The sequence below is a fragment of the Eubalaena glacialis genome, chromosome 4 (genome assembly GCF_028564815.1).
Source record: "Eubalaena glacialis isolate mEubGla1 chromosome 4, mEubGla1.1.hap2.+ XY, whole genome shotgun sequence".
Taxonomy (NCBI): Eukaryota; Metazoa; Chordata; class Mammalia; order Artiodactyla; family Balaenidae; genus Eubalaena; species Eubalaena glacialis.
The window spans coordinates 184,874,925-184,896,849 of NC_083719.1; the positions used below are offsets into that span (position 1 = coordinate 184,874,925).

Genomic DNA, 21,925 nt, shown 5'->3' on the forward strand with positions numbered 1-21,925 from the left:
CAGCCCAGGCCACCCCACCCAGGGACCACCTGCCCACCCCAAGGACAGCTCTCTGATGCCCCCAGACCCTGCCCAAGCCCGACTGGAACGGGTTTGCCCACAGCACCTTTCCCTGCACCCCCTCATTCCTAGAGAAGCTGGGCCACAGCACCCCAACCCCCCAGAGCACAGCCCTGTCCCCGGACCCCCTAGATACCCCTCCCACACCAACACTGCAGCCCTGCACTCAGAGGGGCAGAGAAGAGACCTCAGCCTGGCCCCGGGGAGCCTGCAGTCCACTTGGGGGTTCAAGATGCGAAAGCGGCTGGGAGACAGGGAAGCGAGATGCAATTCATTCCAACACGGTTTATGGGCAGAGTCCTCGAGGGAGACAGCCGGGCGCGGCCCTAGGAGGGGGGTGGGCGCAGGTGCTCCAGCCCGTCCGCGTACTGGAAGGCCGGCCCCGTCTCATACTCGTACATGTCCAGGGCCACCTCGCAGCTCTCCCGCACCACGCGCTCGGGGTCTGCCACGTGGGCCCGCAGGGCGGCCAGGCAGGCAGGCCGGGCGATGGCCCCCAGGGCCTCCGCGCACTCGTGCCGCACCATGGGGTTCTCGGCGGGTCGCGCCAGGGCCGCCACCAACTGGGGCACAGCCGCCTCATGCTGCAGCTGGCCCAGGACGTAGCCGATCTCGTGGCGGAAGAGGGCACTGCCGCAACGCAGGCCTGCGGGAGAGAGAGTTGCGGGCTGGGGGCGCCATCGGGACAGGAGGGGACCTGGGGCGGGGCAGCCTGGGGACAGAAGTGTCCAAGAGGGGTGGAAAGGGTTCCCGTCTTGAGGACACCCCGCCCTGGTGCTCAGCGCTGCTCAAAGGGAGGACCCGGAGACATGGGGCAGGAGAAGCAGCGAGGGTCCAGCCAGGCACTGGGAACTCCGCCCTCCCTCTGGCCGGACCAGGCGTGGCCTCCTCCTTCCCAGGCCCAGGGTCCCTCCCGGCCTCCGCCTGGACTTCTGTACTCTGCGTTGTCCTCACACCAGCCAGTGCTATTTGCAGGCATGTTGTGCATTTGTGCTTCTGGGTTGCTTCCCACACGACTCCACACACGACAGAGTTTTATCAGTGACACTGGGAGTCCCAGGCCTTTCACCCCACCACAGCCAGACAGGCCACACTTCTCCTGATGGGGACCCGCGGCCAGACCTGGGAGCGACCTGCCTGCGATCAGATGCCACTTTTCAGGCAGAGCTGGTTTGAAGCAGGCCCGCCAGACCGTGCAGCCCCTGCTCCGAGCATTACCCAGGACAAACCCACCACCCACCCACTCTGTGCTCCCACCCAGCATCCCCTGGGTCCCGGGTCATGGTGATGGCCGGGCATCTCCTCTGCCAGACAGGAAGCTCCAGGAGGGCAGAGGGGGGCTCTGAGTGCTCTGTGGACCAGAAGCAGACCACCTCAGGCATGGGGGGGGTGCCAGGGGACCCCAGGATTCCCCGAGTCCCCCCCCCTCCTTTTCAGATGGGGGAACCACAGCCCCGCAGGCTTGCACGGGGCTCCCTGCAGAGCTGGGATGAAAATGACACAAGTAAATGATGACAGGGCCTCTGGGGAATTCCCTGGTGGGCCAGTGGTTAAGACTCTGCGCTTCCAATGCAGGGGGTGCAGGTTCGATCCCTAGTTGGGGAACTAAGATCCCGCATGCCTCGCGGCGTGGCCAAAAAAATTTAAAAAACAAAAACAAAAAACAAAAAAGCAGGGCCTCTGGGGATCAAATCCCACCTCTGCTGCTCGGACCGCTGTGTGATCTTGGGCAAGTATCTCTGCCTCTCTGGGCCTAGGCTTCCTCCACAGAGAAGAGGGGGTAATAAGAGGAGTACCTGCCCCAGGATGCAAGTGCCCTGGGATGCTGGGCTGCCCCGTGTGACAGATGTGGCCACTGGGCCTCCCCAAGGGGCCCCGACCCTGCCCGCCGGGGCCCCTCCTCACCCTCGGCCAGCGCCAGGGCAGCCTCCTCCCCGCCAGCGTCACGCAGGGCGAACATGGCTCGGTATCGGTCGAAGAGCGGCCGGGCCTCATCCAGCAGCGCCCCCCGCAGCCGCCCCACGTCGCGCTCCTCGGCGGATGGGGCTGGATCCACAGAGAGGTAGGGCCCCTGAGCCACCGGCTCCCCGCTGTGCTGCTGCAGCCACTCCAGCCGCCGGACGGCCAGCTGGCACGTCTCTGCCACCTGCAGGGACAGCGGGGTGGATGTGCCGGGCCCTCCCCCAGCCCCCAGGGCTCCCAGTTTAGCAGGGGTGGAGCCAACAGACACAGGACCAACTGATCCTTCCAGACTGGAGACAAACCAGCAGGGGCTGCTGTGATTAGAGAGTGACCAGGGGCAGAGGGCCAGGAGGGGCTAGCTCGAAGGTGACATCAGAACCAGTGAGAGAGGCGTCAGGTGGAATCAGCCAGTGCAAAGGCCCCGAGGCAGGACGTGCCGGACCCCTCAGGGAAGAGCCAACAACAGAGGTGACCTGAGGCAGCTGGGCCAGACTACTTGGGGCCTGCGGGCTTGGGATTTTGTCCTAAAGGTGATGACAAACCGTGAGTCTTTAGGCACAGAGTAGGTTAACAGATGATGGATAAACAAATGTGGTCCCTCCACACACGGGAACATCACTCAGCCAGGAAAAGGAGAGAAGCCCTGACACTCGCTACCACATGGATGGACCCTGAGAACACGATGCTCAGTGAGAGAAGCCAGACACAGAAGGACCCACGGTGTGTGATTCCATTGATGGAAAACATCCAGAACAGGCAGATCCATAGACACAGAGAGTGGGTTCATGGTTGTCAGGGGCCAGGGAGGGGGTGGGGAGTGACTGCTGATGGGGGTGGGGTTTCCTTTTGGGGGGGATGGAATGTTCTGGAATTAGATAGTGGTGATGGCTGTACAACTCTGTGGATGTACTAAAAACCACCCAAGTGTACACTTTCAAAGGGTGGATGTTATGCTTTGTGACATATCTCAATAAAGCTGTTATTGAATAAAGAAAAAAGAAAAAAGAAGGAAGGAGGAAGGCAGCAGGGCGACCCTGGATGAGGCTGGGTGGCCCCGGGCGGCAGAGGTGGAGAAGTGGGTGGGTTGGGGGATCTCCCACAGGTGCAGGGACTGCCAGTGGGAGTCCGGGAGAGGGGAGAGGGGAGAGGGGGACGGGGCCGGCCGACCAGGGCAGGTGTTACATGTGAATCAAGAGTTCAGGTTTGCCCAGTGGGGCAATGGTCCTCTCTCGGCATCCCTGGGCCGGGTGGTTACCCTGGCAACCAGGCACAGGGTCTGAGGGGGGGTGGGGGAGGGGCTGCGTTACCTCGATGACAGGGTCGGTGGAGTACTGCTTCAGGATCTCCAGCACCTCTGGGTTCCCAATGGCCCCCAGGGCCTCCCCTGAGAAGAACGGGGCAGAGAGCTCATGTTGGTTGGCTGGGAAACACCCTGAATGCCTCGGCGGGTGGAGAGGCGCTAACCAGCACCAACGCCTCCTCCGTGATCCCCCTCCCCATCGCTCTGCCTGTATCCTTCGGGCCGCTCCAGCCACTGAGGTTTGGAGCTGGAGCTGGTCCAGCCCTGAAGCTGTGCCAATTAGAGTCCCTTCCCCAGAAATCAGGCTTTGCTGGAACCAGACTCGGACCCCGCCCCGGCCCGCACCCCCAGAGCTCATGGCCTAGAGGGGAGACACAGACAAGCGTGTCATTACAACTTGGGGACACGGGTGGCAAGGAGCCAAGAACAGCTGGCTGAGTCGAGCCCATCAAGGGGAGCCCTGAAAACCTGGAGGAGGTTTTTAAGTTGCAGTGTGGGCAAGGAGGGTCAGCAGACCAGCACCATCCTGCCTCAGGGCCTTTGCAAAGGCTGTGCCCGCTACCTGGAGCACCTTTCCCCAGACATCTACCTAGATAACTCCCTTACCTCACTCGGGTCTTTTAATTGGTAACCACCAATTAAAAATGGCAACACTGGACTTCCCTTGTGGTCCAGTGGTTAAGACTCTGCGCGTCAAATGCAGGGGGTGCGGGTTTGATCCCTGGTCGGGGAACTAGGATCCCACATGCCCCGTGGTGAGGCCAAAAAAAAAAAAGGCAACACCTCCAGCACCCCCATCCCGCCCCTTGCTTTATTTTCCTCCTTAGCACTTACATAAGTGTTTCCACCATAACACGATTGGGTGTTCTACAAAATCACACAAACGAACAGCGCTTATGGGACAAGAGAGGTTTGGGGTCGAACATTCTTTGTAGGGAGAGCTCCAACAGGATCAGTGTTTGCGATCTTGAGAGGTCCCCAGGGCAGCCTGGTATAGCTGGAGATTATCGTGGGGAGTATTAAAAAGGCCCAAAAACAATCAAATGGAAACAATGCGCCCTGCTGGCTATGAGCTCACTGGATATATCAATACAAACGCAGCCTCGGCTGCACAGACCCGCCAGGGATGTTCCTATTCCATCTTGTTTGCCATCTGAGTCCCTTGTGAGAACAGGGCCTGGCCCACAGCAGGCAGTCCATAAACATGTCCGGTGAATGGACTGAATGAGTGACCTCAGGAGTTGACCATCCATGGCTACCATCCAAAGACACCATATATCTTTGTATGAGCGAAGAATGGTTTTTCCGTTTTTAAATGGTTTTTTAAAAATCAAAAGGGGGCTTCCCTGGTGGTGCAGTGGTTAAGACTCCGCCTGCCAATGCAGGGGACACGGGTTCGATCCCTGGTCTGGGAAGATCCCACATGCCACGGAGCAACTAAGCCCGTGAGCCATTTAAAAAAAAAAAAAAAGAAAGAAAGAAAAAAAAAAATCAACATCAAAAGGATCACATTTTATGACGCGTAAAAGTGATGTGAGATTCAAATCTCAGGGCCCATAAAGTTGGACTGGCTGGCGGCCACACGCCCATCTGCTGACTGGGGTTCAGGGTGGCACTTATGCTGCAGCGGCAGAGACCCGGGACAGAGACCGTGGGAAGATATTTATCGCCCACCCCTCCCAGAGCCAGCCTGGTATAGCCCGCACCCTCACCCGCCGCTCACCTGCCTCGTGGCGCACCATGGGCTCCTGGCGGGTGTCACGCAGCACGTCCACCAGCACGGGGATGGCCCGCGAGTCCTGCATCTGGCCCAGGCAGTAGGCCAGCTCGTGCTTGAGCAGGGCCGAGTCGTCGCTGAAGGCCCGGCTGATCCAGGAGATGGCTGCTGGACCCCCGAGCCCGCGCAGTGTGAACAACGCCCGGAAGCGGGCCTGCAGGGGCTTCTGGGGGTCCACCAGCGTCTGCCCCACGCCCTCCACCTCCTGCTCCGTCACCATGGCGCCGCCGCTGGGCTTGGGCTAAACCAGGGGACTCGTGGGCTCGAGAACCTGCGGCAGAAAACCAAGAGGCCAGGTGAGAGGCGCCCTTCGCCGCTCGCTGACTTGTTCGTTTCAGAGTTAGGACCTCGGGGGTAGGGGTGGTTTCCTAACTGCTGACCAGCCTGGGCATCCGGGTTCAAAGCCCAGCTCCGGCCCTGCCTACTTGCTGTGTGGCCTTCCCTAAGGTACTTTCCCTCTCTGAGCCTCTGGCCTATACAGTAAGTCCCCTACATACAAACGAGTTCCCGTTCCGAGAGCGCTTCTGTAAGTCCAATTTGTTCATAAGTCCGACAAAGTTAGCCTAGGTACCCAACTAACACAATCGGCTATAGAGTACTGTAATAGGTTTATAATACTTTTCACACAGATAATACATAAAAAAAAAACCCACAAAAAAATAAAGGAAATTGAGAAGTTTCTCTATCTCCTCCATCACTTTTCCACGCTTCTTTGGTATTATCGTCGACATCATTGGTACAGCAGATTTCACACGTTCCATGATCTTGTCCTTGTTCTTTAGAATTGTTCCGATGGCTGAACGATTCATGTTACAAGAACGAGTGATGTCTACCATCTTTTCGCCTGACCCCAGTCTCTCAATTATTTTCACTTTTGTTTCCATTGTTATTGCTTGGCGGTTCTTAGCAGTACCAGCTACATCACCGCTGCTTTTACGCTTGCTTCCGGACATCCTGGGCTTGAAATAAAGATACTGTACTACTGTACTCTACACAGTACTGTACAGTAAAGTACACAAAAGCACAACCACTTGTAGAGGATGCACACACGTGACAAGGTACGCCAGACACATGAACTAACTTACTGGACATGTGAACGCACGTCCACATCTTTGAAAGTTCGCAACTTGAAGGTTTGTATGTAGGGGACTTACTGTCCACTGGCAATGACCTCTGCTGGTCTGCTCTCTACACAGCAGCCAGAGGGAATGTGGTAGCTGGTCCCCAAGATGACCCTCAATGACCCCCACCTCCTGGTATCCGTGCCCTGTGTGGCCCCCTCCCACACCAAATAGGGCTGACCTGGGTGAATAACAGGATATGGGAGAAATGGCAGTGTGACTTCTGAGGGTCATAAGAGACACTGTGGCTTCCTCCTTGCTGGCTCTAGCGGAAGCCAGCAGCCATACTGTGAAGAGGCTCAACCAGCCGTATGCAGGGGCCCACGTGGTGGGGAACGAGGCCTCCCACCAACAGCCAGGTGAGAGCAGCGGGTTGAGAGCAGCTTCTCCAGCCTTCAGATGACGCAGCCCCAGCCAGTGTCTGCACTGCAACGTCACAAGAGATGAGAGCCACAACCACCTGGCTAAACCAGGCCCAGATCCCCGGCCCACAGAAACTGTGGGAAGTAGTGCTTACTATTCTTTAAAGCTACTAAGTATGGGGTAATTTGTTACGAAGCACAGGTAACTGATACAAGAATCCTTTCAGTATATAAACTGGACCCTGTGACTCCCTCACAAAATCCTCCTATGGGCCTCAAGACTCCAAACTCCTTAACTGTCCCAATGGCCCTGCACGACCTGCCCCCATCACCTCCCCACTCTCCCCTCCTCCCTCTCTCCCCCTCACTCACTCTGCTCCACCAACCAGGCTTCCCCACTGTTCCTCCAACACACCAGGCACGGTCCTGCCCCGGGGCCTCTGCACGGGCTATTCTCGCCCTCAGGAACACTCTTCCCCAAATGCCCCCATGCTCACTCTCTCATTTCCTTGGGTCGCAAATGCCACCTCCTCGGGGAAGCCTTCCCTGATCCCAGTCTTGTTCTGCTTTATCTTTCTTCGAAGCAATTACCACCACGAGATATCATATTTGATATTTCGGTTTAGCTGCTTATGGTTGGTCTTAACCCTCGTATGAGAACTCTGAAGGCAGGGACTGAGTCTCTCTTAGTCACCGCTGTACTCCCAGCCCACAACTCCTCAGTAAGAACAATGACCATAATAATAACAGCATCTGACATTTACATAGGATGTGCTATGTGCCACACATCTCTTCTAAGCCCTTTACATTTCTGAACTCATTCCATCCTCGCCATAACCCTTTGAGACAAGCACCATGATTGTCACCGTTTTACTGGAGAGGACACACAAGCACAAAGAGGTGAATCGCTTGCTTAGGAACCACTGAAGAGTTATAAATCCAGGCAGCTGGGCTCCCGAGTCAAGCTCTAAACCACAAACACCATGTTGAATAGATGGATTAAGATTAAAGGACACAGCTGAGGCTGGGCTCCATCCTCCAGACCAATGACATGCTTCGTGAACCTGACAAGCAGGCTGTAGCTCCCAGAGGCGTCAGTAGGGCTGAGCAGGTATAATGGGGGAAGTGCAGCTGCCTGCACACAGGTGACCATCAAAGGACGTGACATGTAAAAGAGTGGTCATCAGAAACCACAGAAGCCAGGGGTGAGCAAGCTGGCAAGGCACCATGGACCATCGAGACCCAACTCTTTCTTCTACACAGATGAGCTGTGACCTGTCTGGGGTCACACAGCAAGTCAAGTGCAGACAGTGCCCAGGACTCCTGAATCCCGGTCTGTGCAGGGCCTCCCTCAAGACACAAAGGAGAGACACACACTATTTTGTTCGTTGTTGTATCCCCAAGGCCAGCACAGTGTCTGTCGCTATGGCAGCAGGCACTCAATAAGTATTGTTGAATGAATTGAGCATCCACTACCTGCCAGGCACGGTACTGAGTGGTTTATACACAGTATAAATCTGTATCATCTGTAAAATGGGCGTAAGGGGCACATGGACATCACAGAGTTGCTGTGAATGGAATGATGCTCATAGAGCACTTAGTACCCACTGCTGGTACTTAGTAGGCACTTGATAAACCAGAGCTGGTATTAAATATTTCCACAGGGAGGGCCTTCCCTGGTGGCGCAGTGGTTAAGAATCTGCCTGCCAATGCAGGGGACACGGGTTCGAGCCCTGGTCCGGGAAGATCCCACATGCCGCGGAGCAACTAAGTCTGTGCGCCACAACTACTGAGCCTGCTCTTTAGAGCCCGCGAGCCACAACTACTGAGCCCGCGTGCCACAACTACTGAAGCCCGCACGCCTAGAGCCTGTTCTCCTCAACAAGAAAAGCCTGCGCACCGCAACGAAGAGTAGCCCCCGCTCGCCGCTCGCCGCAACTAGAGAAAGCCTGCGCGCAGCAACGAAGACCCAACGCAGCCAAAAATAAATAAATAAACAAATTTATTTTAAGAAAAATCTCCACAGGGAGCCCAACACCCACCTCTATACGCAGGAAGCCAAGTAAGGGGGTACACCTGGAAGCCTGCTACTCATATTTTAGGCCCATTTTTCAGTGGGAAGGGGGACAGGGGTATGGACATGGGGTTGAGGGGATCAGCCCCCAACCAAGGCAGAATCTGGGAATCCGCTCACCCCTGCGAAGGTGTGTCTTAGAGACAGACACGTAGAATTAGCAAGGGATGGAGTAAGAGACGTTCTGGATACTGGAAATCCGCCCCCTTGAGAATTCTCTAAACCAAGAATTCCCAACAAAAAGATCTCCGATAACTAGACGCGCCCCTCAGAGAGGGGTCGCCCCGACACGGCATACCTCGGGGCTGCTCGCAGGATCCCCCAGCGACGACCAGCTCCCCAAAGCTCCTTGGAAGAGACTCCCAGGAACTGGGTGTCTCTAGCTCTGTTTATATGGATCCCCCAGTACTGGATCCCTCACAGGTTGGTTCTCCCAGAACCCCAATAAAGGGGTTGCCCAACATGGGACCCCCGCCCCACGTGCTGACTCTTTAGTGAAGAGATCCCCGGAGGCAGAGTCTCCAGTACTCGTGGGGAAGAGCTCGCCGGGACCTGTCAGAAGAAAGCCCTTCGACACCCCCAGCCAAAGAATCCCAGAGCCGGGACCCACAACGAGGCGTCCCCCGGAGGCAGAGTCTCCAGTATTCGTGGGGAAGAGCTCGCCGGGACCTGTCAGAAGAAAGCCCTTCGACACCCCCAGCCAAAGAATCCCAGAGCTGGGACCCACAACGAGGCGTCCTCCACGTTCCCCCCGCCGCCGGAACGCCCCAGCGAGCTCCCGGATCAGAGGACCTACCGGACCGGCCTGCTCCCCCCGCTGCCACCACCCGCGACACTCCTAGAGCGCTTTGGGGGCCGCCATCTTGACGCCCACGTGACAGGGCCGGACGGTACCAACGCAGCACCGAGGGGGAAATCTAGTCAAAGGCTCCGCAGCGTGAGGAGGCCCGGAAGCGCGAGTTAGCACTGGTGCCATAGCTCACCCTCACATATCAGGCGGAGTCTAAGGATATTTCTCAGGGAAAGGGAAGGGCAACTTCCGTCCTTTCCCTGCAAGAGATTTTCTCCGGCCTCCCCAGCCAGTACGACGAGTGGAAATGGTTTGTGCCGATTCAGCCCGGAGGTGGGGCCGGCTAGCGATAGAGCATGCGTAGTGTCCCTGGGGCGTGGTCAAGTTTCAGGGGCGCGGCCGATGGAGTCGCGTGGCTAGACGCGAGATTGGGAGGGATGAAAAAAAGGTCTTGACCCAGTCGTTTGTTTATTCATTCATTTAACAAATAGTTTATGGGCGCTGAGGACAAGACGGCCTGCAGCCCTTACCCTTATCAACCTCACAGTCTGGTTGTCTGAAGGAGACAAACAGTAATAGGATAAGTAAAAATACATATTAGGTGGTGACAGGCTAAGGAGGAAAAAATAGTCACGTTGATGCGTGTATGGGGTGGGCAGTTTTAGGAAGGATTTGGCTTTACTCTGACAAAATGAGAAACCACTGGAGTGTCGTAATCAGGGAAATGGCATGCTCTGACTGTTAACAGGATCATTCAGGCTGGTGAGTAGAACACAGGAGGGACGGTGAAGGGAGAGAGAAGTATTCAGATTCTGGATTAATTCTGAAGGTGGAGCAAACAGGATTTGTGGCTGGATTGGATATGGCATTTGGAAGAAAGAGTTCTGTTAAGGCTAAGTACAAGGTTTTTGACACGTAGGAAGGATGGAGCAACCATGAACCATTAGCCTCCCCATTCTAGACATCCAGGGTCCTGTTAACTCTACCTCTGAAATAGAGTCGTAATTCAGGCACTTTGCTCATCTACCGCCCCCGTGAAGGTCCAAGCCACCACTGGCTGCCACCAGCCAGAGAAAAGAGAGCTTGTAAGTGATTGTGTCAAAAGAATATAGCCGTGCCTCCAAAAGTTAAACATAGAACTACCATATGATCCAGCAATTCCACTCCTAGTTACACCCAAGAGAAATGAAAGCAGGGACTCAGATAATTGTACATCCATGTTCATCAAAGCATTATTCACAGTGGCCTCAGGCCCTGGTAACCTCTATTATATTTTCTGTCTCTGATTTTGACTACTCTAGGAAGCTTAGAAAGTGGGATCAAACAATATTTGTCCTTTTGTGTCTGGCTTATTTCACTGAGCATAGTTACCCTCAGGGTTCATCCACACTGTAGCGTGAATCACAATTTCCTTCCTTTTTAATTTCCTTCCTATTGCATGAATGGACCACATTTTGTTTATCTGTTCATCCATCAATGGACATTTGGATTGTCTCCACCTTTTGGCTATTGTAAATAATGCTGCTCTGGACATTGGTGTACAAGTACCTCTTTGATTCCCTATTTTCAAATCTTTTGGGCATATACCCAGGAGTGGAATTTCTGGATCATATGGTAGTTCTATGTTTGACTTTTTGAGGAACTGCTGAACTTCGTCCACAGCAGCTGCACCACTTTACATTCCCAGCAGCAACATTCAAGGATTCCAATTCCTCCACATTGTCACCAGCACTTGTTATTTTCTGTTTTGATAGTAGCCATCCTAATGGATGTGAAGTGTGTGACTTATTTGGAGATGCATAAAAAGTGAGATATATTGATGGATGGATAAAAGGATGGATAAATACATAATAGGGCAAATATAGTAAAATGTTCATTGGAGAAAGTGGACGGTGGGCATATGACAGTGCACTGTAAAATTCTTTCAACTTTTCTGTACATCTGAAAGTTTCCTCAATAAACTGTTGGAAAAATAGGTGGCAGGGAAAAGGAGGGCTACTTCTATTCTCAGTGTTTAAACATTTCAAAGTTAAACATTTGAAAAGTGTCTTAACTTTTAAATGTGGAACCTTTGAGTCTGCAAATCCATTTTGAGGAATTTCGCTGACACTTGTGTAAAGAAAAGTGAAAAAAGAAGTATTCATTGCAACATTATTTAAAATGGCAAAAAAGGGCTTCCCTGGTGGCTCAGTGGTTAAGAATCTGCCTGCCAATGCAGGGGACATGGGTTTGAGACCTACAAAAGGATGGGAAGATCTACCCACGTTGAATGAAAACTGGTCCAAGATGTACTTCCAAAAAGTGAAGAGAGCAAGGCACAGCATCAATAATGTGATCTCATTTACATAAATGGATTTAGATATGTAAATTACATATGGGTAAAATTTTTGAAAAATGGCCAGCAGTTTACCCAGAGTACTTACTTTAAATCTTATACCTCCCTGTGCTTCTTGAATTTTTTTTACTGTACTATTTTATTTGGACATTTGTTAGGGATGTGACAGCAGCCCCTTCAGGGCGAGCTGGCAGCCTTCACAAGGTGGTCACTTTGATCAGGGGACAGAATTCGCCTGGCTACTCAGGGTCCTGTTCTCAGCCATCTCCTGCTTTCTGGGTCAGGCAGGAAGCATAAGGGGGTGAATCAAACATAACGGGGGCCTGGGGCACCCAGGCTCCTTCTACGGGTGGCTGCCACCCCTCTCCAGCCAGTCACTGCCCTTTGTGGCCAGATATTCCTTTTTTTAAAAAAATTTTAAATCTTTATTTATTTTTTGGTCGCACCGTGTGGCATGTGGGATCCTAGTTCCCTGACCAGGGATTGAACCTGAGCTCCCTGCATTGTGAGCATGGAGTCCCAACCACTGGACCACCAGGGAAGTTCCCTAGGTGTTCCATTTTTAAGGGAAGCCAGGCAGCAATTGATTTTACATGCAATCTCTCCTTTAAAACATGAGGGCAATTAATGAAAAACATCAACATGCCACGCACAGCAAATAAGTCACTTTGATAGGACAACTGCTGGTTTAAACATTCAGTTATTCATTTTGCAAATATTTATTATCTGCTGTGTGGCAGGCGCTGTCCTGGGACAGAGGGCAGAAAACGAACAGACCGTCTCTGGCCTCATGGAGCCGACATCCCGATTATTGTTACTTTTCTTTTTTTTTTTTTGATTTTATTGGGGTATAGTTGGTTTACAATGTTAGTTTCAGGTGTTCAGCAGAGGTTCAGTTATACATATACCTATTTCCATTCTTTTTTAGGTTCTTTTCTCATATAGGTTATCACAGAATATTGAGTAGAGGGACTTACCTGGTGGTCCAGTGGTTAAGACTCCACGCTCCCAATGCAGGGGGCCCGGGTTCGACCCCTGGTCGGGGAATAGATCCCGCATGCCGCAACTAAAGATCCCACGTGCCATAACTAAGACCCGGCACACCCTAAATAAATAAATAATAAAATAAATAAATTTTTTTTTGAAGTATATTGAGTAGAGTTCCCTGTGCTCTACAGTAGGTCCTTGATGGTTATCTAGCTTATACATAGTAGTGTGTTACTTTTCTATTGTCTTCCTGTGTGTTGGAAAGCTGACCCCAGAGAACTGGCTTTACAGTGGACCTGCCTGTCTCGCAGGGCCGCCATCTGGACCACGTTTGGTGGCTCACACTAATGTCCACACAGGACTACCCTGGGCGCTGTGTTGACTCTGGAAGGCTTCAGGGCAGCGTGCCAGGTGTGGTCGGGCCCAAGGATGCTCTGGGAGTGAGTGGAGATAGACCCAGGGGTGCAGGAAGCAGATATGGGAGGCCACACCCAAAAGCCGGGCCTGTGTATGTCCGAGAACTTGGAATCTTGAACCTGCAGATCTATTGACAATAGATCTAAAGCCAATCTATTGACACTAGGTTGTGGTATAGAAAGTGCAGCGTTTATTGCAGGGTCAAGCAAGGAGTCCAGGTAGCTAGTACTTAAAAGACCCAAACTCCCCAAAGCCTTTCAGGGAAAGGTTTTTTGTTTTGTTTTGGTTTTTGTTTGTTTGTTTGTTTTGTTTTGCTTTTTAATTGAAGTATAGTTGATTTACAATCTTGTGCCAATCTCTGCTGTATAGCAAAGTGGCTCAGTTATACACATATATACATTTTTTATATTCTTTTCCATTATGGTTTATCACAGGATATTGAATATAGTTCCCTGTGCTATACATTAGGACCTTGATGTTTATCCATTATAAATGTAATAGTTTGCATTTACCAGCCCCAAACTCCCAGTCCGTCACTCTCCTTCCCCCCTCACCTTGGCAACCACAAATCTGTTTTCTATGTCTATGAGTCAGTTTCTGTTTTGTAGATAGGTTCATTTGTGCCATATTTTAGATTCCACATATAAGTGATATCATATGGTATTTGTCTTTCTCTTTCTGACTTACTTCACTTGGTATGAGAATCTCTAGTTGCAACCATGTTGCTGCAAATGGCATTATTTCATTCTTTTTTTTACGGCTGAGTAGTATTCCATTGTCTGTCTGTACCACATCTTCTTTATCCATTCAGCTGTTGATGGGTTGTTATAAACAAAAAGTCCATTGGAGAAAACTGGGGGTTCAGACTGTAGTTTAAGTTGTTTCCACGTTTTGGCTATTGTGAACAGTGTTGCTATGAACATAGGAGTGCATGTATCTTTTTGAATTATAGTTTTGTCCAGGTATATTCCCAGGAGTGGGATTGCTGGATCACATGGTAATTCTATTTTTAGTTTTCTGAGGAACCTCCATACTGTTTTCCATAGGAGCTGTACCAACTTACATTCCCACCAACTGTGTAGGAGGGAAAGGTTTTTAAAGACAGGGTAAGGGAGAGGGTTTGTGGGGTGTGTGATCAGCTCATGGACATTCTTCTGATTGGTTGATGGTGAGGTAACTGGGAGTCAACATCATCAGCCTTCTGATTCCAACCGGTCTGGGGTCTACGTGCTTGTGGGGATCATGCAGTTAACTTCTTCCACCTGGTGGGGGTTTCAGTATCTGCAAAACAGCTCAAAGGACATGGCTCAGAATATCATCTATAGCCCTTGAGAATGAACTAAAAGTCCTTGACTTTGTTTAATGGCTAAAATATTATTATTTTGTCTTGCTTGACTGTTTTCCTTCCTTTCTGCATTTTCTCACTTCTGATAAAATTTACTCTTTTGAACTTGGGGAAGGCCTAGAAGGCTAAAGTTCTTCTACAGACAAGAGACAGGCAGAGACTTCCTTGGTGGTCCAGTGGTTAAGAATCCGCCTTCCAATGCAGGGGACGTGGGTTCGATCCTTGGTCGGGGAACTAAGATCCCACATACCACGGGGCAACTAAGCCTGCATGCCACAACTAGAGAGCCCACGCACCACAACTAGAGAGAAGCCTGCGCGCTGCAACTGGAGAAGCCCACGCACCGCATGCCGCAACTAAGATCCAACGCAGCCAAATAAATAAATATTTAAAAACAACAACAAAAAAGGAGGCAGGCGGAGGACATGGAGGTGGGGGGGGTGTGTGTCTGTTCCGGGAAGGCTCCATAGCGTCCTGCTCAGTTACAGTAGGAATTAAGAATGCCCCATTCTGGCTTCCTGACTCCACTTTTTTTTTCTTTTTTTTTTGGCCGTGAGGCGCGTCTTGCAGGATCTTAGTTCCCCGACCAAGGATCAAACCCAGGCCACAGCAGTGAAAGCTCCGAGTCCTAACCACTGGACCTCCAGGGGACTCCCTACTCCATTTTAAATGAGGTTTCTGTTTACTAATTTTCACACAGATCTCCAATTGTAGGAGTGGAATAGCTGGGCCATCTGGTAATTCTACATATAACTTTATGGGTAACAGCCAGTGTTCCCATAGTCGCTTCCCTATTTTACAATCCCACAGCAATGTATGAGGGTTCCACGTCTTTGTCAACACTTATTTTCCTGGGTTGGGGTGATGGGGTGTTTATTTTTATTATTATTTTTAAAATCACAGCCATCCAGTAGGCTAAAGTGGTAGCTCTGTGGTTTTGATTTGCATTTCTCCATGGACTAAAGGTGGTGACCATTTTCTCATGAATTGGCCATTATTTTCTTGGGAGAAATGTCCGTTTGGATCCTTTGCCCATTTTTTGAGCAGAGATTTTTATCTGTTTTGTTCCCTGCTTGGAGGGCCTGGAGGAGCACTCATAGGAACGCAATAAGTGTTTGTTGAATGAATGTGTTTCAGTAGGCAGTGGGGTTTGCACGACCCTCACCTGCACCTGTTGTGGGTCTCACCTGCGCTTATCACGCGGTGTGACTACATCCTTGCGGTGTGGGTCTGCCCAGGGGTACCTGTTTCTGCGAACGTCCCCTACTAAGAACGACACCCTAAACTGAGAGGAGCCACTCCCCCCAGATTCCCACGTAGCCGCCTCCGCGGGCCTCGGATCCTGTTCCCGCGCGGTTACCCTGGGCAACCCGTGACGCCACGCTTCCTGTATTGATTCGAATCTCGGGCTACGTCACGTCCTCCAGCGACGCCTGAGGAGCGCAAGCGCAGCCGCACGGAGGGGGGACGGGGCCGGGGCACGCAGCGCGCCGGCGCGGGGGCGTGGCCGGCCGCGGGAGCGCGCCCGCCGGAGGGCGCCGGACGGCGCGGAGTCGCGACCGACGCCATATTAAGGAGCGTGGAGCCCGGGATACCGTCAGCGGGGACCGCGGCCGGACGCGGCGTAGCTGCGCTCAGCGGAGGCGGGCGCGGCGCCCGGAGAGGCGGGGCCGGCGGAGCCAGCGGGCGACGGGAGCGAGCCAGGTGAGGCGGCCGAGGTCTGGGGACCCGCCCCCTGGACCCGAGCGCGACCCCCGAGTCGGGCGGGCCTGGCAGCGGCGTGGGCCTGCCCGGCCCCCGAAACCGAGCCGGCGGCCCGGCCCGTCGCCCCCAAGCTCAGGCCCCCCCCACCCCTCGGGAGCCGGCCAGACGCCGGCGCGCCGCCCCGCAAGCCGAGCTAGGCCCGGGTGACCTCAGCATCCCATCTCCCGTCCTAACCCCCACGTCCGAGCCTCCCCCTAGAGCAGGCCCTGCGTGACCTCCGCAAGTCGAGCCACCTGCAGCCCGCCACCTCCCCGCGCGGTCAGCGTCCCTATCCTTTTGTAATTAGCAGGTTGAGCTCTGACCGCTCCCCGCCCCAAACCGGGGGACTCCCCACTCCGTCCCCCAGAACGTCAGGCCCACGCCCTAATTGGCCATGGCAGCTACTAAACAACAGCTTAGAACCTTTTTAGGTTGGCAGGCTTCTGCCGAATTTGTATCCCTACTTACGTCCTGTTAGTTAAGCCTCTTTATGAGGCTCTCAGAGGACCGGAAGATCTCATTCTTAAATGGATCCCTGAAATGGAGGCAGCCTTTAAACAAATAAAGAAGACCCTAGTCACGCCCCGGCCCTAGGCTTACCAGACTTAACAAAACTCTTCTCTCTCTTTGTTCATGAGAAAACGGGGGTAGCTCTGGGAGTGTTGACACAATCCTTGGGACTATCTTAGTGCCCAGTGGCCTACCTATCTAAAACCCTAGACTTGACATTTTAGGGATGGTCTCCCTGTCTAAGGGCATTAGCTGCTGCGGCACTACTAACAGAAGAAGCCTCCAAACCGACAACAGGACAACCGCTTACTGTTGACACTCCGCACCAGGTCATGGATGTCCTTAATTCCAAGGCATTCCGTTGAATTTCAGATAGTAGAATCCAAAAATGTCAAGCTGGGGCTTCCCTGGTGGCGCAGTGGTTAAGAATCCGCCTGCCATTGCAGGGGACACGGGTTCGAGCCCTGGTCCGGGAAGATCCCACATGCCATGGAGCAACTAAGCCCGTGCGCCACAACTACTGCGCCTGCACTCTAGAGCCCACGAGCCACAACTGTGGAGCCCACGCGCCACGATTACTGAAGCCTGCGCGCCTAGAGCCCACGCTCCACAACAAGAGAAGCCACCGCAATGAGAAGCCCGCACACCACAACTAGAGAAAGCCCTCGTGCAGCAACGAAGACCCAACGTAGCCAAAAATTAAAAAAAGAAAAAAGCTTTGTTCTTAGAGGGGTCAGAAATATCAGTCAAGCCTTGTACCGCTCTAAACCATGCCACTCTCTTGCCCAGCCCAAATCCCAACACCCCTCTACTACATTCCTGTTTAGAAGTTGTTGATCATGCCTACAGTGCTAGGCCAGCTCTACAGGACACCCCTTTACCCAACCCAGATGCAGAATGGTTTACAGACAGCAGTAGTTTCATTTGAGAAGGTCGAAAGGTTTCGGGATATGCAATAGTCAGTTTAACAGAGGTGGTAGAGTCAGGCCCACTCCATGGGGCAACTACCTCTGCCCGGAAAGCAGAGCTTATAGCACTAGCTAGAGCGCTCCAACTGGGAAAAGGACTACGAATTAACATTTACACAGACTCAGCATACGCCTTCCATGTAGTCCATGCTCATGCGGCCATTTGGAAGGAAAGGGCCTACTGACCACACATAACACCCCAATCAAACATGGACCAGAAATCCTGGACCTATTAGAGGCCATAAAATTCTCTAGGGAATTAGCTGTCATCCACTGCAGGGCATACCAGAAGAACCTGTTGGACATAACCAAAGGAAATAATATAGCAGATAGGGAAGCCAAAGGGCCCCCCTAAACGTCCTACAGGCTCCCCTGATCCGAAGTTTAGACCCTTCACCACCACAGTACTCACCATCGGCACTTAAAGAGGGACAAAACCGTGGGTTCACTCTAACCCCTGAAGGGTAGCTACAGAGCCCAGACACCAAACTTCTTTTACTAGAAGCCTCCCAATGGAAGATTCTAAACCACCTTCAGCAGGCTACCCATTTAGGAGCCAAATCCCTCTTCAGACTGGTGGGGACAATATTCACAGGAAAAGGAATCCTCTCAACCCTCCAATCTATATCCCAGGCCTGTCCGGTCTGTCACCGGGCCAACCGAGAAGGGGCTATAAACACCCCCGCCGCTGTTCCATCCAATCCAAAGGCAGGGGAACCAACCAGGAGAAGATTGGCAGATGTATTTCACCCACATGCCCCCTTGTAAAGGCTTCAGGTATTTCCTAGTCATGGTAGATACCTTCATGGGATGGGTAGAGGCCTTCCCTATTAAGACTGAGAGCATCCGAGGTTACCACTACCCTCGTGGAGCATATCGTACCTCGGTTTGGAATGCCACGCTCATTACAATCGGATAATGGCCCTGCATTTATTTTAGGTCTGACCCAAGGCATCAGCGAGGCCCTCCAAATCAGTTATTATCTTCATTTGGCGCCCTCAGGCATCAGGCAAGGTAGAAAGAGCCAATCAAGCCCTCAAGAAATATCTAAGTTAGCAATAGAGACACACCAGACATGGGTCACCCTTCTTGCTATTGCTCTCTTAAGAGTCCAGATCACTCCAAAGGCCAGGCCTCATATAAGTCCTTATGAAATCTGTGGAAGATCATTCTTAAGCACAGACCTCCTGGGCGATCCAGAGACCCACTATTTAGTACAGTATCTCCCAACGTTAGGATTGACTCTTAAGAATATCTGGGAATACCAGGACCAAAATAGTCCTAAGCCAGATCCCAATTTCTCAGAAACCGCTCCCCACTTACATCCAGGCGAGTGGGTATATGTTAAGAATCTTCCACAGGAACGGAGACCACTCGAAGCAGTGTGGACAGGACCATACAAAGCCCTGCTGGCCACCCCTACAGCTGCCAAAATACAAGGCTTTACTCTTTGGATCCATATGTCGTGACTAAAGGCAGCCCCTCCTCCAGAGGACAAGAATCCTCAATCCACCAGAGTGATTCACCAGATGCCTCCTATAGTTGCGAGCCTTTGGACAGCCTCCGCTTTCTCTTCAAAAGACAGGTGATGCCTCCCCAACCCTCAAGCCTCGATAGCCTGATTTTTTAATCTTGTCACCCTCCTTTTCTTTTTCTGGGCTTTTCCCCTCCCATGGGTTATCCTATTCTACTCCTGTGGAACTGCCTCTTGGTATTTTTGTCTTAACTCAAATATCCCAAAGGTGGTATAACTAATTCCACCCACACCATCCGCTCCTAATTTAAATGTGCACTATGAGTCACCTCCTCAGTCTGACCTTTCCGTCGTCTCCCTCCGATTGGCCTCGGATTTCTGCCTCAGCACTCTGCTTTTACTGCTCCTTATTACAAGATATAAACCTCCAAAACCCCCATCTATTGAATCTAACCCCAACCCAACAACGACAATACATATATCAGTTAGCATGGGACAAAACCCTCCAAGGAGACTTTCAAGATTATACCCCGGACCAACTTTATCAATACTTAAACATAGCCTCCTAAAAACCGTTCTGATTCTTCTCCCTTTTTCCATTCCTGTGCATACATACAGTCGTCACCCATATTTACCGCCAGTTCAGGAAGCCCTCAAACTCCTCAACCAGTCTTCACCAGGTTCATACAGAAACTGCTGGATGTGTACCACTGTCTCCTGTCAGTATGGCCTAAAGGCAATTCCCATTCCATCAGATGAATGGAACCAACTTGAATCCTATTTAGCCCCCTCATATTTCGATGGACCAGGATGGGCCGTCAATTCTAGAGTAAAACCTACAGTGGACCATATACTTCTCAACCACATACATCAGAGGTCTCACTATAACTTTCAAGTGCCCATATTCTCCTTAGTCTCTATGGCACAACCGGCTCCTCTATATGTATCCTCTCTCTCTCGACCAGGGCCCCCTGTAGGTAAATTCCTCAATATTTCCCAGGCCTGTAATCATACGTTCACCCTTTCCCCTACCCAAACATGGGTTTCCCTCATAACTGACGACAAAACAAACTATCCCCATACATACTATTTTGATTCCCCTTTCTACAGCATTTACTTCCCAAAACCTCCCAATGTTACCACCGATTGGACACAGGCTAGCTATTTTGGGACCTCCATCTGCCCCACCCCATCCCCAAGTTGTCCCTATCAGAACCACAATATTTGGTTCCAACCCTCTAATATTAAACAAGAAGACTACAGAAAACTCAAGACACCCGAGGACTATGACATAGGGTGGAACCCTACTATTCCTTTTTTTAACTGGGCTTATAACTTTTCCCATTCCTCAAAGATTGCTTGCCTCTCCCCTTTAGCTGGAATGACTTTAGCTACCACCTATGGGGGCATAGAACATTCCCGTACTCATTTAGGGAAACCCTACTTCAACATCACTTTAGCAATCAATGCTTTTTTAAAAAAAAATTTATTTATTTTCATTTATTTATTTTTGGCTGTGTTGGGTCTTCGTTTCTGTGCGAGGGCTTTCTCTAGTTGCGGCAAGTGGGGACCACTCTTCATCGCGGTGCGTGGGCCTCTCACTATCGCGGCCTCTCGTTGCGGAGCACAGGCTCCAGACGCGCAGGCTCAGTAATTGTGGCTCACGGGCCCAGCTGCTCCGCGGCATGTGGGATCTTCCCAGACCAGGGCTTGAACCCGTGTCCCTTGCATTGGCAGGCAGATTCTCAACCACTGTGCCACCAGGGAAGCCCCCAACATCACTTTAGACATCTGCTTAGACCCTACAAATCAGCATCTATTTCCTTTGCTGATCCAATGTTTATTTATGCCTTCCAGCCAACTGAATGGGGACCTGTACCCTTGCATACATTATTCCTAACCTTACCCTTATCAGTGACCGTATCCTGCTTTCCTTATACTCTCAATCACATAAACAAAAGCAGGCAGCCCTCACTGTAATACCAGTCCTAGGGATTATTATTGGGATAGGAACAGGCTCAGCTGGATTTTAAACTCTATTTTCACTGCCCCACAGCTCTCTCGAACTCACACAACAGATTGTCAACCTAGCAGCTCAAATTAACACTCTACAAGAACAAATAAATTCTCCAGCAGGAGTGGTTGTACAGAATAGGAGAGCTGCAGCCTTACAGCTAACCAAGGTGGGACCGGTGCAATGTTAAAGGAGGACTGCTGTTTTATTTGCTTATTTAAAGAGAGGGAGAAATGTGGTGCTCCAAGGACAAAGAAAAGATAAACTCAGAAGGCCAACATCGCCGGAACAGAGAGTTACGGGACTCATCACTGTCACGTAGCAACCATTACGTCTTTTAGCCCTCCCAGGCATTCTGCCCTGCTCCTTTCACGTCCCATATAAGGAAGGGTATTTGTCCTGTTCTTCCCCCACTCTGCACACTGGAAGTATGCTTACCCTACCCAATCAGCAGATGACTCGCAAGTTCCTTTGTTCCCTGGCTATAAAAACAGACAAGTAACCCATGCTCGGGGTCAGCTCTCCCTATCAGAAAGTCAGCCCGCTGTTCTAGCAGCGACCCTTCAATAAATTCTATCTTTTTTACATTCTGCCTTGTGTCTGGAAATTCTTTTCCAACCCGTTGAATGAGTGAATGTGTTTCAGTAGGCAGTGGGGTTTGCACGACCCTCCCATGCACCTGTTGT

At 51.7% G+C, this 21,925-nt stretch overlaps 2 protein-coding genes across 8 annotated transcripts; one reads left to right on the forward strand and one right to left on the reverse strand.

Moving 5' to 3' along the window:
- Positions 1-330: 330 nt before the first annotated feature.
- On the reverse strand, positions 331-12,775 carry DOHH (deoxyhypusine hydroxylase). 5 transcript variants are annotated; one of them, XM_061190806.1, is made up of 6 exons: positions 12,759-12,775; positions 6,402-6,646; positions 5,046-5,370; positions 3,330-3,406; positions 1,966-2,206; positions 331-706 (listed from the first exon to the last, which is right to left on the reverse strand). In XM_061190806.1, exons 3-6 carry the CDS (start codon positions 5,317-5,319, stop codon positions 387-389), a joined length of 912 nt encoding a protein of 303 aa, XP_061046789.1. In that variant the 5' UTR covers positions 5,320-5,370; positions 6,402-6,646; positions 12,759-12,775; the 3' UTR covers positions 331-386. The 5 variants fall into 5 exon arrangements, with proteins under 5 accessions (XP_061046789.1, XP_061046786.1, XP_061046788.1 ...); XM_061190803.1 differs by lacking the exon at positions 12,759-12,775 and adding an exon at positions 9,453-9,531; XM_061190805.1 differs by lacking the exon at positions 12,759-12,775 and adding an exon at positions 9,453-9,509 and having other exon boundaries at positions 6,402-6,641.
- Positions 12,776-16,071: 3,296 nt separating this feature from the next.
- On the forward strand, positions 16,072-21,826 carry LOC133091452 (syncytin-2-like). 3 transcript variants are annotated; one of them, XR_009700884.1, is made up of 4 exons: positions 16,072-16,234; positions 17,230-18,528; positions 19,113-19,336; positions 21,282-21,826. XR_009700884.1 is itself a non-coding variant. In XM_061190796.1 (3 exons), the coding sequence occupies exon 3, from the start codon at positions 19,716-19,718 to the stop codon at positions 20,877-20,879; it is 1,164 nt and encodes a 387-aa protein (XP_061046779.1). In that variant the 5' UTR covers positions 16,072-16,234; positions 17,230-18,528; positions 19,113-19,715; the 3' UTR covers positions 20,880-21,274. The 3 variants fall into 3 exon arrangements, 2 of the variants coding, with proteins under 2 accessions (XP_061046779.1, XP_061046780.1); XM_061190796.1 differs by lacking the exon at positions 21,282-21,826 and having other exon boundaries at positions 19,113-21,274; XM_061190797.1 differs by lacking the exons at positions 17,230-18,528; positions 21,282-21,826 and having other exon boundaries at positions 19,113-21,274.
- The last annotated feature ends 99 nt before the right edge of the window (positions 21,827-21,925 follow it).

Excerpts from the sequence above, each read along its gene's own strand:
- DOHH (XM_061190806.1), bottom strand. The coding sequence starts at position 5,319 with ATGGTGACGGAGCAGGAGGTGGAGGGCGTGGGGCAGACGCTGGTGGAC. Across the intron at positions 3,407-5,045 it reads CATGGTGCGCCACGAGGCAG|GGGAGGCCCTGGGGGCCATT; the intron begins GTGAGCGGCGGG and ends CGTTCTTCTCAG. Across the intron at positions 707-1,965 it reads TGCCCTGGCGCTGGCCGAGG|GCCTGCGTTGCGGCAGTGCC; the intron begins GTGAGGAGGGGC and ends TCTCTCCCGCAG.
- LOC133091452 (XM_061190796.1), top strand. The coding sequence starts at position 19,716 with ATGGGACAAAACCCTCCAAGGAGACTTTCAAGATTATACCCCGGACCA.